Genomic DNA, 14,056 nt, shown 5'->3' with positions numbered 1-14,056 from the left:
TAGCGGGCGCGGGACGGGCGCGGAGCCCCGGCGCGGGCAGCGCCCTCGAACCGGGGCCGGGCATCTCGGCCGCTCGGGCCGCGGCGGCGGGGACCATGCCGAGGAAAGTCTCCTGAGCCCGGCAACTTCGGCCCCTCCCCGCCCCCACCCGGCTGCCCTTCGCGCGGCCCTCTTCATGTGCAGCCGGCCGGCCAGGCTCTCCTCCTCGCGGCGGATGGGTGACCTTTTCCTGACACGGGCAGGCTGTGCGAGGCGGCGGAGCCGGCGATGAAGAAGAAGCAGCAGCATCCCGGCGGCGCCGCGGATCCCTGGCCCCATGGGAACCCTCTGGGGGGCGCCCCTCCAGGCCTGGGCAGCTGGAAGCGCCGGGTGCCCCTGCTGCCTTTCTTGCGCTTCTCCCTCCGGGACTACGGTTTCTGCATGGCCACCCTGCTGGTCTTCTGCCTGGGCTCGCTCTTCTATCAGCTCAGCGGGGGACCCCCTCGATTCCTGCTTGACTTGCGGCAGTATTTGGGTAAGGAAGGGAGGCTGGCGCGAGGGCGGCGCCGGCTGCTCGAAGTTGTGCCGGCGGGAGAGGGGGCGCGCCGGCGACTTCTCGTGCTGCCACCGCGCGCCGCCGCCCCGGGGCTCCCCAGGTGTGACGTCCGCGAGCATCGGTGCGGCGGCCCGGAGCGCCTTCTTCCTCCCGTGGGCCCGGCTGTCTGCACCGAGGCGGGGGCGCAGCCGGGTGCCGTGCGGGGCAGGTACTCTGGGCGGGATACCGCGTACCTTCCTCCCGCCCCCGCCTCCGCCACCCCAACTGGGGCGGAGTAAATGTGTGTTTTGGGGTGTTCATGAGTGTGTGTGTATTCGGGCCTGGCGGTGAGGGGAGAGGCGAGAAGGGACAGTTTTCTCCGTGGCATTGTTATTGACCACAGCCCAGTCCCGTCTGGCGCCCCGGGGCGTGCAAGTGGGTTTAGATCCTCTTCGCAGTTAGTTCTGAGAATTCTGTCCCGCGGAACCCCCTTCTGTCCGCCGGCCCTAGCGGCTTCGCGCTGTCCTCTGGCTGGCTTGTTCCTTGGCAATCCCTGCCCACCCCGCCGCCCGTAGCGAGCGTGACGCTGGGAGCAGGCTGCACCCATGGGTCTGGGGCTGCCGGAGGTCGCGGGTCAGGCTGGCCCGCAGTGTCGCCTACTGTGCCCGCCCTGACAACCCTCTGCTCTATGTGCGTCTCAAGTCAGAACTTTTTTTTTTTTTTTGTTGGTTGGTTCGTTAGCAGCGAGGCTGCCTATCTTTAGCAGAACTAAGGAAAGGGCTGTAATAAGAGAGAAAGAGTCGCTCCAGCGACAAGGCGTGATCCCTCAGCCCCGTCGTCCCCGCTCCGAGAGCCGGGGGTGCCAGGGCCCGGCGAGCGCACGCCCAGGTCCCGGGGACGATGCTGGCTCGCATGTCCGGGCCAAGGGAGGATGCAAATGTTTCACAAGTCTGTGGCCGGAAAGGGTCGTGCGGGGGTGGGGGAGAGGCTGGGAGAGCTCCAGCTTCTTGCAGATACCCGAGGTGATAAACCTGAGCGAACCGGCAAACACCCGGCATCTGCGCGATGAGAACGATGAGAGCGGGTGCGGGGAAGCTGAGCCACTGAAGTTCTGGGAACAAAATGGACCAAATGACCTGGGCGGGCTGGAGGCTGCCGCATTTACTCCAAATGTTCCTTTGTCGCAGAAGCCACAGGTATAGAGAAAGAGAAAAAAACAAAAACAAAACACATCAGCAAAGTGACAAATGTGTTAGGGCATTTGGAAATGCAGACACTGATAAAATAATGTTTTTTCCGTGCAGAGGAGCTCAGATTTTAAAAGTTACACTTTTATTCCAGTAAAAACTTTGGGCAACTATAGTTTTGCAGGATGCTTTGGGGAAAATTAACGGGAAAGATTGCCCAAGTAGATTTCCAAAGTACAATCTATAGCATCTAGTCTCATGGTTTCATAGAGGATTTGGGACAAGATGCCCTTTTATTAGGGAGTCAAACCTCTTCTTTCCCTGAGTTCTGTATTTTGGAGTCTCGTAGCTTCCTCAGCCCTCAGACACCTGCTAGTGCCACAAAGGCCGCTGTATTTTCACCACCACAACAATCACTCTTAACTGGCATTGGGAGGAAAGTGTTGTTGAGGCTCAGGGGTCTATCTCCGCTAAGTCTAGTAATGAATTCTTACAGAATATATGAATTCTGGTAATGAATTCTTACAGAAAATATGGACACCAGTGGTGTAGAGGAAAGAATAGTGAACTAGGATGGAAGGCATCTGTGTTCAGTGTCCTCTGGAGCACTTGGCCTTGGACAGGGTACTCAGACTTCACGGGCCTTTTTTTCATGGTAGAATTAGGGGTTGCATGAGATTGTCTCTGAAGCTTTCACCCAGGTCCTAAAATTTTGTGAATCTGATACCCTTCTTGGGGAAGGGTGAACCTAGGAGGAGGATAGAGCAAAGATACTCCTAAGGATAAAATCAAGAAACTTCAGTGTATATCACATTAACCTTTTCACTACATATTTCAAAAAATCAGGCCTGATACATTTGGGTGGTCAGTTGTAGGAGAGTGAATTTGCAGCGTTTACTCAGGGAATTAGGAAGAACTCACTGAAAGATTGAACACTGCTCCTATTACTAAGTGATCATTAAGTTTCTGACTGATGTGATGGGCTCAAAATGACATCATTGTGAACTGAAAATAGGATACTCTTGGCCAAATTTGTTCCCTGTTATTTTGTCACATAAATATAATGATTTTCCGGAGAAGTGGGCTTGTGGTCTTTAGGATAGTCTAAAATATACCCTTAATATAAGGCCAAGGTATCTGCAGAATTACTTTCCCCATTTTTCTCCATTCTAGTATTTTAGTGTCTGTCAAAACAAAATTTGTGGTTGGTAAACACATCCTCCCAATTTCCTTAGTTAGCTAATTTCAGAAGCAAGTATTTTTCTTAAATGTAGGTTCATTTAAAGTCGAAATTTTCTGAATCAAAATATTTATATCAAACATTTTTCTTTATAGAGTATTATTTCAGTATATTTGTACAATATTATATGTCTGACACATAATGGCTGCTTGATAAATATTGGTTGAACTAATGACCAAGCCTATTGTATCAAATAGGCAGAGTGATTATTATTGACTGTTCTCACAGGAAAGCGAAGAGATATGGGGATTCATGATAAAAGCTAACATTTATTGGGCGTGTGCCAGTCAATGCATATGCAGAACGGAATTTAATCATTAGTCCACAAAGTAACCTTGTTGGTAGGTTCTATTGTTACTCCCATTTTAGATGTGGGCAAAATGAGGACAAAGAGGTGTGAAGGGCACACAGCAAGTAAGGCAGGACTTCAACCCAAATCTGCCTGATTCCAGTACCCGTTGCCTAGCACTATGGGCAGTTTAAGAGAGAAAATGGAAATAGAACCAAGATGCAAATAGGAATCTGAAGAGCTGACTGGCTAAAAACGATCATATTTATTTCCATAATTTCACTTTCCGTTTTTTTAAAATTCACTTTCTGTTTTTTGATACTTTTACTTTGAATATCTTGAGGGGCCAGCAGAGACGGGAACTAAGGCAAGCAGCTAATCTGCCCAAGCTCTCCCTTCCTATTTTAATCTTCACCACGCTGCCTCCATTTATTAGGGAACTAGACCCTCCCTGAGCTGCACAACAACTGGGCTTGCTTTCTTTAGCAGTTGTGCTGTGTCTAGCTAGGAGTTCTCAGTGTGGCTCCCTGGACCTGCAGCATCAGCATCGCCTGGGAATCTGTTAAAATGCACAGTCTAAGGTCTTATCCCTGACCTATTCGATGAATCTGGGCATGGGGCCCAGCAGTCTGTGCTTCAGCGAGTCCTCCAGGAGATTCTGATGCACAGAATTTGAGACCACTGGTTCTAGAGGAAAGCATTGCTTTCGAGAGGCTTCCCATGTATTTGAGAGAAGAGAGGGCGTGAGAGGGAGGAAGAGGGGAAAGAGAGAGAGAGAAAGAGAGGGATAGAGATAGAGATTTATAAAGTATTTAAAAGTAATGTACTTGCTTTTGTTTTTAATTTCTACTTTAAAAAATGCATCTGCTTTGCTGCTTAAGACCCGTTCTTTCCAGGGAAGGACCAGCCCACAGCGGCAGCCCCAGCTGGCCTGAGACTTTCCAAGGTTAGGAAAGGCCTGGAGTGCCGTGAAGTGGGGCAGCCAGAAAGTATGGTGTGGGGCAGGGAGAGAAAGGAGTCCACAGTGATGCTTTCTCTTCCCCAGGAACCAGGGTCAAACAGTTCCTTTTTTCTGGTCAATTTGGGGAAGAGTAGAGTATGGTCTCCTTAAAGAATTTTCTGCTGTAAACAAATTTGAAAAGAGGAAAGGAGGTTGGGGGGGTTGGGGGAGGAAAATTATGAGGGTTAATTGTTGTCTTGATTTCCCACACTCAAATTGGGCGGAGGGAACACACAAACATACAATGGAGTAAATAGAAAAATAAAGCAATTGCTATACTTAAACTTGGAGACCGTGGTCTTTCCAATTCAGTGAAATTATTATTATTTTTAAAGCAGCATTCCCACTTTGATTTGCTATGGAAAACAAACAAAAATCAAATAAGATCTCCTCCAGAAGTGAGGTTATGATGCAGCCTTGCTGCCAGTAGCCTCATCACTTATGAGCTGTGGAAATATCAAAAACTTGGAATAACACTCATTACATTGATATAAACAGAATAAGCCAGATGGCTTACTACTGATCTTGTACAACCGGCAAACTCTAATGATTTATCTTCCAGCCTTGGATATGTGATTTAGACTTTATGGGAGCTAAATGTGTTAGATTGATCTCGAGTTGATATGCTTTCCTTTCCATTTTTAATTTATACCACTTTAAATAGAGATATAGCGCCATAGTTCTCAGAATCGCCAATCTTTACATATATTATATAAGAGCCTGGCAATTTAGAGTCAAAAAATGAAAAAGATGTCATTTTATTGAATTTGAAAGTCTTTAAGTTTGAATGAATCTAAAGGAAAATGTAGACACGAAGAGGTCTGTTACAAAATAGTTTCTCTGAACCTTAAAAGTCATATTTTATTTTTCTTCTATGTATCACACATGGTTTAAATATAGTGTCTTAGGCTCCACAAAGTAATCTAGGAAATGAATGCACAAAACTTGATGTTATCAATAGAAATTGTTGACATAGAAAAAAATGATATTTTTGTTCATAGCTGCAATTTTATGTTGTAGGGTTGGTTGGGGACACAGTAGCACTGTATTAGAGGAAGGACAGAAAATAGAATTTCACTATGGTAGTCTTTGTTCTGTAGACACATAGCATGAATGGTGAAAAACACTTTGCCTTGTAAATTATTTTTAATGTAGACCAGTCTCAGTATGAATTGTTTAAAGATACATATAAATATGGATTATCTAGATACTGTCTTTCTTCACATTCCCTGTCATCAATCCAGGTTTAAGACACTAGTTGGTTTTGTTTTGGAGAAACCAGAAAGAAAGTTGTCAAGCTTTTTGGGTCCCAAAAGAAATAGTATCTTTTGCTTCTCCAGAGACAAGCTGAAGGAACAGAAACAGTATCTTGCCCTGCAGCTGTGCTGGTGGGTATCAGTGATGGACAATGAAAAGGCATCTTATTTGACAGATTACGGCTGCTAGAATTATTAGGAGTTACTGATTTTTTTTTTTATTTTATTTTTTATTTTGGAAAGAAGTGAGACTAGATCACAAATAAATTTTGTCTTACCTATATGTATTTGTATTATAGAAACTCACCTTTAAGCAAACAATGATATACATAAACCCTTTTATTTATCAGAAATGGAGAAACACTATTTCACCAAAAATTATTATTTGCAAAAGTCCAAAGAACGTAGCAACTGTTCTGCAAGACAATTCCAAATAAAGTATTAATACATTTCAGTATTTGCTATTTAATTTTTTAAACAGTTTTCTGAGATATGATTCATATACTATATAACTCACCCATTTAAAGTTTTTAATAGTTTAATAGTTTTCAACAATTTTTAGTATTAATATATTCATAGATATGTGTAACCATTACCACAGTCAATTTTAGAACGTTTTCCTTACCACAAGGAGAAATCTGATTCCCTTTATCTATCACCTCACTATTGTCGCATCACCCCCAGCCCTAAGCAACCATTAACCTACTTCCCGTCTCTATAGGTTTGCCTATACTGTATTAGAGGAATGTGTAAAAACGTCACTTGGCGTAACGTTTTTAAGGTTTATCCATGTTACAGCATGTATCAGTATTTCATTCCTTTTAATGAATGAATAATATTTCATAAGAATAAGATATTCCACAATATTGTATGGGCATACCACAGTTTGGTTATCCATTCATCCATTAATGGGCATTTGGGTTGTTTCCACCTTGTGTCTACTGTAAATAGTGCTGCTGTGAACATTTGTGTACAAGTTTTTGTTTGATCACCTCTTTTCTGCTCTTTTGGATATATATACCTAGGGTGGAATTGCTGAGTCATATGGTAATTCTAAATTAACTTACTGAGGGAACTACCAGGTTGTTCCACAGTGGCTGCATCATTTTACATCCCCACCAACAATATATGAGAATTCCAATTTCTCCACATCCTCACCAACATTTCTTGTTTTCCATTTTTTTTATTGTAGCCATCCTAATGGATGTGAAGAGGTATATCATTGTGGCTGTGTTTTGCATTAGTGATGTTGAACATCTTTTCATGTGCTTGGTGGCTATTTATGTATCATCTTGGAAAAAAATGTTTATTCACATCCTTTGTCCATTTTTGAATTGGTTGTTTGCTTTTTGATGTCAAGTTGTAAGCTTTCTTTACATATTCCTGACACTAGACCCTTAACAGATATATGATTTTGCTATTAATTTTAGGGTTGGGGAAGATGATACTGACTCAAACACAATACTGTTGTATATTGTTCTGTATATCATAGATGCGCACCTTTTCAAGGAGCGAGAAATTAATTTTACACTTTATTCACTCTTAAAGTGCTAAGTACAGTGTCTGGGTGTATAGTAAAACTTAAACTCTTAACAGTTGATTGAAAACAAGGACCTCTTCAGAAGAATCTCTGGGGTCTTGCTTTATAGTTTTGGATTACTTTGAATATTAAACACTGGTGGTCTGCAGTTATCTCTAAGGTATGATAATTCATGGATGGTTAGTACTTACTTCTTTTAGAGATATCACAAAGATTATTGTGATCTGTACGTGGAGTATGAGTGTAGCCAATTGTGAACAACAGATTATAGTACAGTGGGTGTATTTCGTCTTTGTGTTTGCTCACTAGAATGGAGCTGATGAGCTCAGCAGGGGAAAATATTTGGGTACATTATGTTCCTTATATGCTGTACCATGAAGTAACCGAGTAAATCTTGAGCATTCTCACAAAATTGGAATTCATGTGTAATATATTTTGTATTCACATTGTGGTATAATATGCAGGGCAAATATATAGGAGCTATATTTCCTATATATGTTTCTCTTTAGTAAAACAACATGAGTTTTAAGAAGAAATATTGTCTGAAAGTTAGAAATTTTTAGTATGTTTTAAAAATGTGTATTATCAAAATAAGCTTTAAAATAGGGACAGTCAGTTAGATGCTGTCTAGTAGAACCTCAACTTGAATAATTTCTAAGACTCTCATATTCAAAATTACCAGGGAAGTAGATATAGCTGTTTAGTGTTGAAGCTCTGCCATACTTCTCCATCTGTCTCAGGTTTTGTATTAGTTGGCTCTAATTTCCCAAAGATTGCCACCAGCTCCTTTTTCTTGTCTTACTGCCTGCCTTGGCTTCTCTGCTAATACCTCTCTGCTGACTGTTTGGGAAGATAAAACTCCGATTGTGATCTCTGAACTCCTGTAGTATTTATTTCATAATCTCTCCTGAAGTTTTGACATTCTACCTCGTATCATGATTGTGCCCAAACTCTTGGAGAAAAGGAGCTTACTCAGCACTTCCCATCTCCACTCTGACACCTCCTGGGTGCCCTGCATGGGCCTCAGGAAGTGGCTGTTGATTGGGTGTATTTGCTAAGCAACTGTTCTTGCGGGGATTCCAAACTCTGCTTTATTTATTCTCTCTTTTAAGCAGAGAATGTAGGGAGGGATGTCAGGAAAGACTCTAGCCCAGTTGATGTCTTCAGCCTATTTCTTCCTTGTTATTTGAAACAGATGCTCCAAGCAAATATATTAAAATCATTTATAACATATGGTTCTATTAATATAAACATTTCCGTCTGTGCACAGGGATAATTGGCTACCTCTTAACTTTGGGAATTTGGAATTACATTTTAAGAGCTCTCTCTGAAATTAAGAATACCTGAGGTCAATCTACAGGTTTGCATGCATACAACTAGAATGTGAATTTTTTGTTTCTTGTCATTTTCCTGAATCCTGGACCAGTTATTTGTTTTGGGAGTTTGCAGAGTAGTGCTTTATTTCTCTCTCTAGGTCCCAAAAAAGACCTTAGGCAGCAATTTGTGTTAAATTAGTAGGTATGTTTCAAGCATGACTTTAAGTCTTGAAAAAGATGAGACCATGTGATGATGTGATTATTGAAATAGTGGCCGAACAGGTTTTAACCTAGAACCACAAAGTGGCCAGACCATTAACACTGGGGCTCAGTGCACCAACTCATTTACCATTGTTTGGTGAAAGATACCGAAATAACCTCAAGTCATGGCTTTGAGCAAGTAATTCTTAGTTCATTCATTGATAGAAGATTTAAATAACCAGTTACACTTAAAGGTACTGCATCTTTGGAAACAGCATTGATATTTTTCTAGTTCAGTGAGTACAACTTTCACAATCTTGATGAAAAGTGAAAGTATTCTGAGACAAGTAAGTTCCTTTGTTCAACCATTCAACAAATATTCATTGAAGGCCTTCTGTGGGTCAGAAGGATTAGGCATTAAGAAAGAATATGGGTTTTGGAGCAGAGCTCTGGGTGTGAAGCACTGTGTTACCACTTGTTAGCTGGGACAACTTGAGCAATTTTATTACCGTCTCTGAACCTCAGGTGTTTGATCTCTACAATGGGATGATCGTTGCTGTTTTATAGGGTACTTCTGTAACCCAAGGCTTGGCATTCGAATTCAACAAATGTCAATTTTCTCACTCCTTCTTCATTTAGCGCACACGTGTGTGCACATACACACACAACTGTGTGCACACACAAACACACAACTAGGGGAAGTGTGCACATTCACTTATGACTTGGCTTCCAATTGAAAGAACCACTCTAACTCAGAAATACAAAATTACTTAACTAGCCATAAAGAATGGCTTATCTTGTCACTCTCAGATTGGTGAAGGCTCTTCAGCAGCTGACAAGTTCCATTCATTTGCCCACCCGTTAATTATATACACACAAACCTTCCTGTTTCTTATCCTCTCTGCTGCTTCCTAGAAATAGTCTTGAAAGAACACATTCTTTTTTTCTTTGTTTTGAATTTATCCACACTATTTTTTCCCCTGCATTCACAAAATAAAAATAACAGTGTAGAGGGAGGGAGTGTGCTGTAGTTTACTCCATGGGATGGCCAGCTGTTCTAGGATTGGACTAGTGATCCGTAAGTTACACCCTTTCAAAAACAATCATAATACTAGGCGTACACTGTGACTGCTACCAGAAAGAACTCCCGTTTATGGTGGAACTGCCACATGCAGTAATATGACTACTTAGTTTTCTCACTTCCCACTTCCCATACATTGGGAGTTAGAGCAAGAGCAGTGAACCACAGAAGCAGGTTATATCTTTGCCAAGAGGCTGCCAAGAGGAACTTGCTCTGTTTCCCATTCTCAGCTTCTGTGTGTCGCCCTGCTCTGCCCAGCCTCTCCTGGGTGCTGGGGCAAGTGAGAGCCACAGCGTCTGGTGTAGCTAGTCACCCAATTCCTTGAGCAGTTGAAAGCAAATGTCGATTTTACATTATTTCGTAGAAAGCTGAATTTTATTTAGGGACCTTAAAAACTGCTACCTTGCCGTTCCGGCACAGAGCTTCTGGCTTTGACACAAAGGCTATTTGACGATGTGAATGCCTTCCCATTGGATGAGCAGAACTGTCAGGCCAAGCCGTGCAGCTGGATGGAAAGGTCACTGGGCTGGGGTCTGGAAAGAGGCCCAGCAATATCTCAGTGGTCAGAGTTGTTAAGTCACTCAAGCCTCCTAGGCTTCAGTTGTCTTTGTCTCTAAAACGAAGGGGTTTGATTAGATCTGTTTTTTTCCCTAGGACCCCATCGGTAGCAGTGTTTCCATGTGGTCTGAACCATCAGTCTGGGAATAGTCCCAGCGGCCAGGAGAGGGGAAAAGGGCATGGCTTTGGGAGTTCCTCAATGAAGTCCTCGAGGTGATTTTTATATGCAGTCCCGGGGAGAGTACTGCTTTTCTCTTTGGAATCATTGGAGTGGATTCTTTCTAAGGTCCTTGTATTTTCAAAGTCATGTGTTGAAAGAGACAAGAGGTCATTTAATTGCAGCAACTGAAAAAATATATAAGGCTATTTTCTCTGGACTCAAATGCTTATTTAAAAGATTGCAGGAGTTAAGTGACTAAGGCAAGTAGAATAAACAGAAACATTTTAGGTCATCATTGCTGTCATTTTCTAAGTCTTAATCATAATTAAATTTTTTTGTTGTTTTAATTAAAATCAGCAGCACTTCCCACAACTTCACCAGAACTTGCTCCAGAAATTATGAGAAGTGGAATATCCCTAGGAAGGCGAAGAGAGGAGGGAGAGTAAGACGTGGGTTTCCAGAATTCGGAGTCTCACTACGTGATAGGAGGAAAGAGGGAGACAGTAGGGATAAGAAAGCTGTGTTGTTCAGAGAGGATTCTCACACCCTCGCCAGCCACCTGCAGCTAGTTGTCCCATTCCACTGTGGACAGCTCCCGTGGCTAAGAGGGTTCTTCGTGGTGTGGAGAGCCCCTTCTTTACAGCTTCCACCTGATTCGGCTAGTTCTTCTTCCAGGAGCTACATAGAATAGTCTATTGGACTTCATAGTCTTTCGGATAATTGAAGATATGAAGATGACTGTCACGTCTACCCATCCGCCCCACACATATAAATCTTGTTGAGACAAATAGGTCTGTCTTCCAGTAATTTCTCATTGGAAATCATTTTCAGACACAGAAAGTGAAAACAATAAAGGGGAAAAGAAACTACATTAAAGTGAAACAATAGCATCCTATAAACAGAGCAATAAAAGATACAAGCTGGGAACGGATGTTTCCCTAGGATATGGGATTAATATGCACATATTTAAAAGTTCAATATATCAAAAAGAAAACGATGAACAACTCAGATAAATGGGCAGAAAACACGAGCAGGCAGTTCACAGAAGGGGAGAGACACAACTGGCCCATACGCACATGGAGAGATGCAATGGTTTTAATTTTCTCATGTATCTTAGTCACCTTCCCCTGTCTATATGGCCATTAACTGGGAGTTTTCCAGTTCCCTCAGTTGTGAGTCTACTGTGTGTAGTGGTATATTCCTGTCAGAAGTGGCCCTCTTCTAAACTGTCATCTTTGAGAGTGACTGCCACTTACACCACTGTTCTGTGGGTGTTGGCTTCAGGTCTTCAATGCACGGGCAGCCGAGTTCTTGCAGCCACACTGGTGTTGGATGGTCGTCCTCTGAGACGCCCTTCCTGACACCCAGAACCACAGCACCCTGCATTCTCTCTGTGTCCCTCCACCTAGGAGACTTTGCTGTGTTCCTAAGAAGCGTAGGACAGAAGGGATTTGGGTGGTGCTTAGAATGCAGCATCTTGCCTGGAAGTATTTTCTCAATATCCGAGAAAACAGTGGAACTGACTCATCTGGTCGCAGTTTCAGAGAAATGTGATTGCGGATCTCTGCAATTTTATTCTGCTTTCCTGAGAATTCATACAATGACATGCCAAAAAAATGTGTGTAAAATCGCACACAGATTTAGACACTTCCAGAGGAAGTTATTTTTACCACAGTGGGGAAGAAACCAGAAAGTGACGATTGGTGGGGAAGGCAGGCCGGGCTGGGGAAGGAGGGCAGGTGTCTGAGCAGCGTGGGCTTGGCCACGCCGGCCCCTGCAGCCTGCCAGCCTGGCGCGGACTGCGGTGTGCTCACCCCTTAGCAGGTCGAGGGAGGAGTTCCTGTGCGGAAGATCTGCCTGAAGGAGGTGAATGTTGACATAACCTCTGAGTGTGGAGCCAGTTTAAGCAGTGTGGGGTTAACATTGGCTACTCCTGAAAATGTGTGCTCTCCCGGGCAGCCCATAGAAGCAGCTCTCTAACTGACAGCTGTATAGGACACGGAGGTAAAGATGGAGAAAGGATTCTGGAAAGCTACATAAGTATAAAAACCAAATGGCTCAGGGTCTTTATTTTGCTTTAGCAGTTGACAGGGTTGAGGCCATCTTGTTTTCTTTGCTCGTGTTTTTCCCAACTCAAAAGGCTGTTCTTGTTTGCTTGCTGAGCAGAGATCCAAGGCCTGACGGAGTCTGAAATGTTTGTGGTCATGTTCTTCTAGTCGTGCTGCGAGATGAAGAGGTTCCCAGAAACTAAAGGAGGGAGAGGGAAATGTTTGTTAGGATCTGTAGCCTCTATCTTTTGCTTACCCTTTTCACTTGGGCAAAGGACATCTAGAGCTACTACTCGAGGATAATATTTTGAGTCTCGTAAGTTTATAGTGTGATGGTGAACTTTTCACATGCATTCGGAAAACACTGTATTCGTCAAGCACCTGTATGTCCGCTATCCTGTTCCTTCTGGCTGGGGAGAGGCGTGTATTTTCTATAAGACTGCGTCTTGAAATGTGTGCGGTTACGATGGTGGTCCTCTGTTTCTGACCTGAACTCTAGCACGGAGTGTGTGTTTGGGCATGTTGCTGGGGGTGCTCCCTAGCTTGGTTGGGAGAACCTACTAGAACCTACTTTGGTTACTGGGCAGACTTCTTTGTGCTTCATTTGCTTTATGAAATAATGCATTGCGGTGCCAAAGTATAACCCATCTTCCCCAGATTTTTTGCTGATCACCTTGTCGAAATGATAGGTGACTTTGTTAATTTCTGAGTGAGTCTTGCTCACAAGGCTTATACTTCACTGAAGTCTCACATCAATGAGACTTGGATCAGAGGCATGTGTTCTCTTATCGCTCTCGTCCGCCTACCCTCCACATTGGGCTGACGGTCTTCCTCTCCGTCATCTGTGCAGGTTCCTTCCTTCAACACATGCTGATCAAGCACTAGTTATGTGCTAGGTGCTGGAGGTAGAATGACCGATAACACTGTCACTGCACTCGTGGGGCTGCATTGTACCTGGAGGGACAGAGAAGGACTTAGGATCCTGTGTAAGGCACAGTAAACAGGGGAAGCTCTAGGAGGATGTAGAGGCACCGATTAGCTGTGCCTGGCTGTGGTTAGACCGATGATGTCTGTGGTTAAGGTCCCATTTATGCCAGGAGACCAGGCAACCTGAAGAGCTTTGAAAAATACTGATGTGTATTCATTTGGTCAGGGGTGGGGCTAGACAGCTATATGTGTTAAAAGCTCCCTGTGTAATTGTAATATGCAACCAAGATAGAGAACCACCGTAGCAGACAGCGGGCTGGGGAGTTTTATGTGTGCATCGTCTTCCTACGGTACTAATTAGGGATGCTTTATCTTAATCGATAATCATTTATTTGGCTGTGACTTACAACACTTTAGCTTGCAGCTTCTCTACACCAGCGTTTCTCACAGTTTAATAGCATTCAGATCACCTGGGAATGTGTTAAACTGTGGATTCTGATGTAGCAGATCTCAGGTGAAGTCTGAGATTCCGCATTTGCAACAGGTGGTGTTGCCAGTTGGAGGACCACACTTTGAGAATTAAGAGTCTGTACTGTAGCATTGCTAGGAAATAATTAGTGCTTGTAAATAAACAGATGTGTTGGGGTTCAGCCTAGCCCACTAAATATCTGTGCTATTAAACATTTTATAAATTTCTTTTTAATTGAATTTTCACTCACCAATTTGGTCGTTTGAATTT

General features: G+C 43.4%; 1 protein-coding gene across 1 annotated transcript in view; it reads left to right on the top strand.

Annotated features, from left to right (window-relative positions):
* Window positions 1-225: 225 nt before the first annotated feature.
* UST (uronyl-2-sulfotransferase) overlaps window positions 226-14,056 on the top strand; it is a 285,491-nt gene continuing 271,660 nt past the window's right edge. The window contains exon 1 of the mRNA XM_012655540.1: window positions 226-514. Within this exon, the coding sequence (XP_012510994.1) occupies window positions 268-514 (247 nt within the window). The 5' untranslated portion in view covers window positions 226-267. The remainder of the gene's footprint in view (window positions 515-14,056) is intronic.

The sequence above is a fragment of the Propithecus coquereli genome, unplaced genomic scaffold, assembly GCF_000956105.1.
Source record: "Propithecus coquereli isolate 6110/MARCELLA unplaced genomic scaffold, Pcoq_1.0 Scaffold48, whole genome shotgun sequence".
Taxonomy (NCBI): Eukaryota; Metazoa; Chordata; class Mammalia; order Primates; family Indriidae; genus Propithecus; species Propithecus coquereli.
Note: the sequence above shows the minus strand (reverse complement) of the source record. Positions and strands in the feature narration are given on the sequence as shown.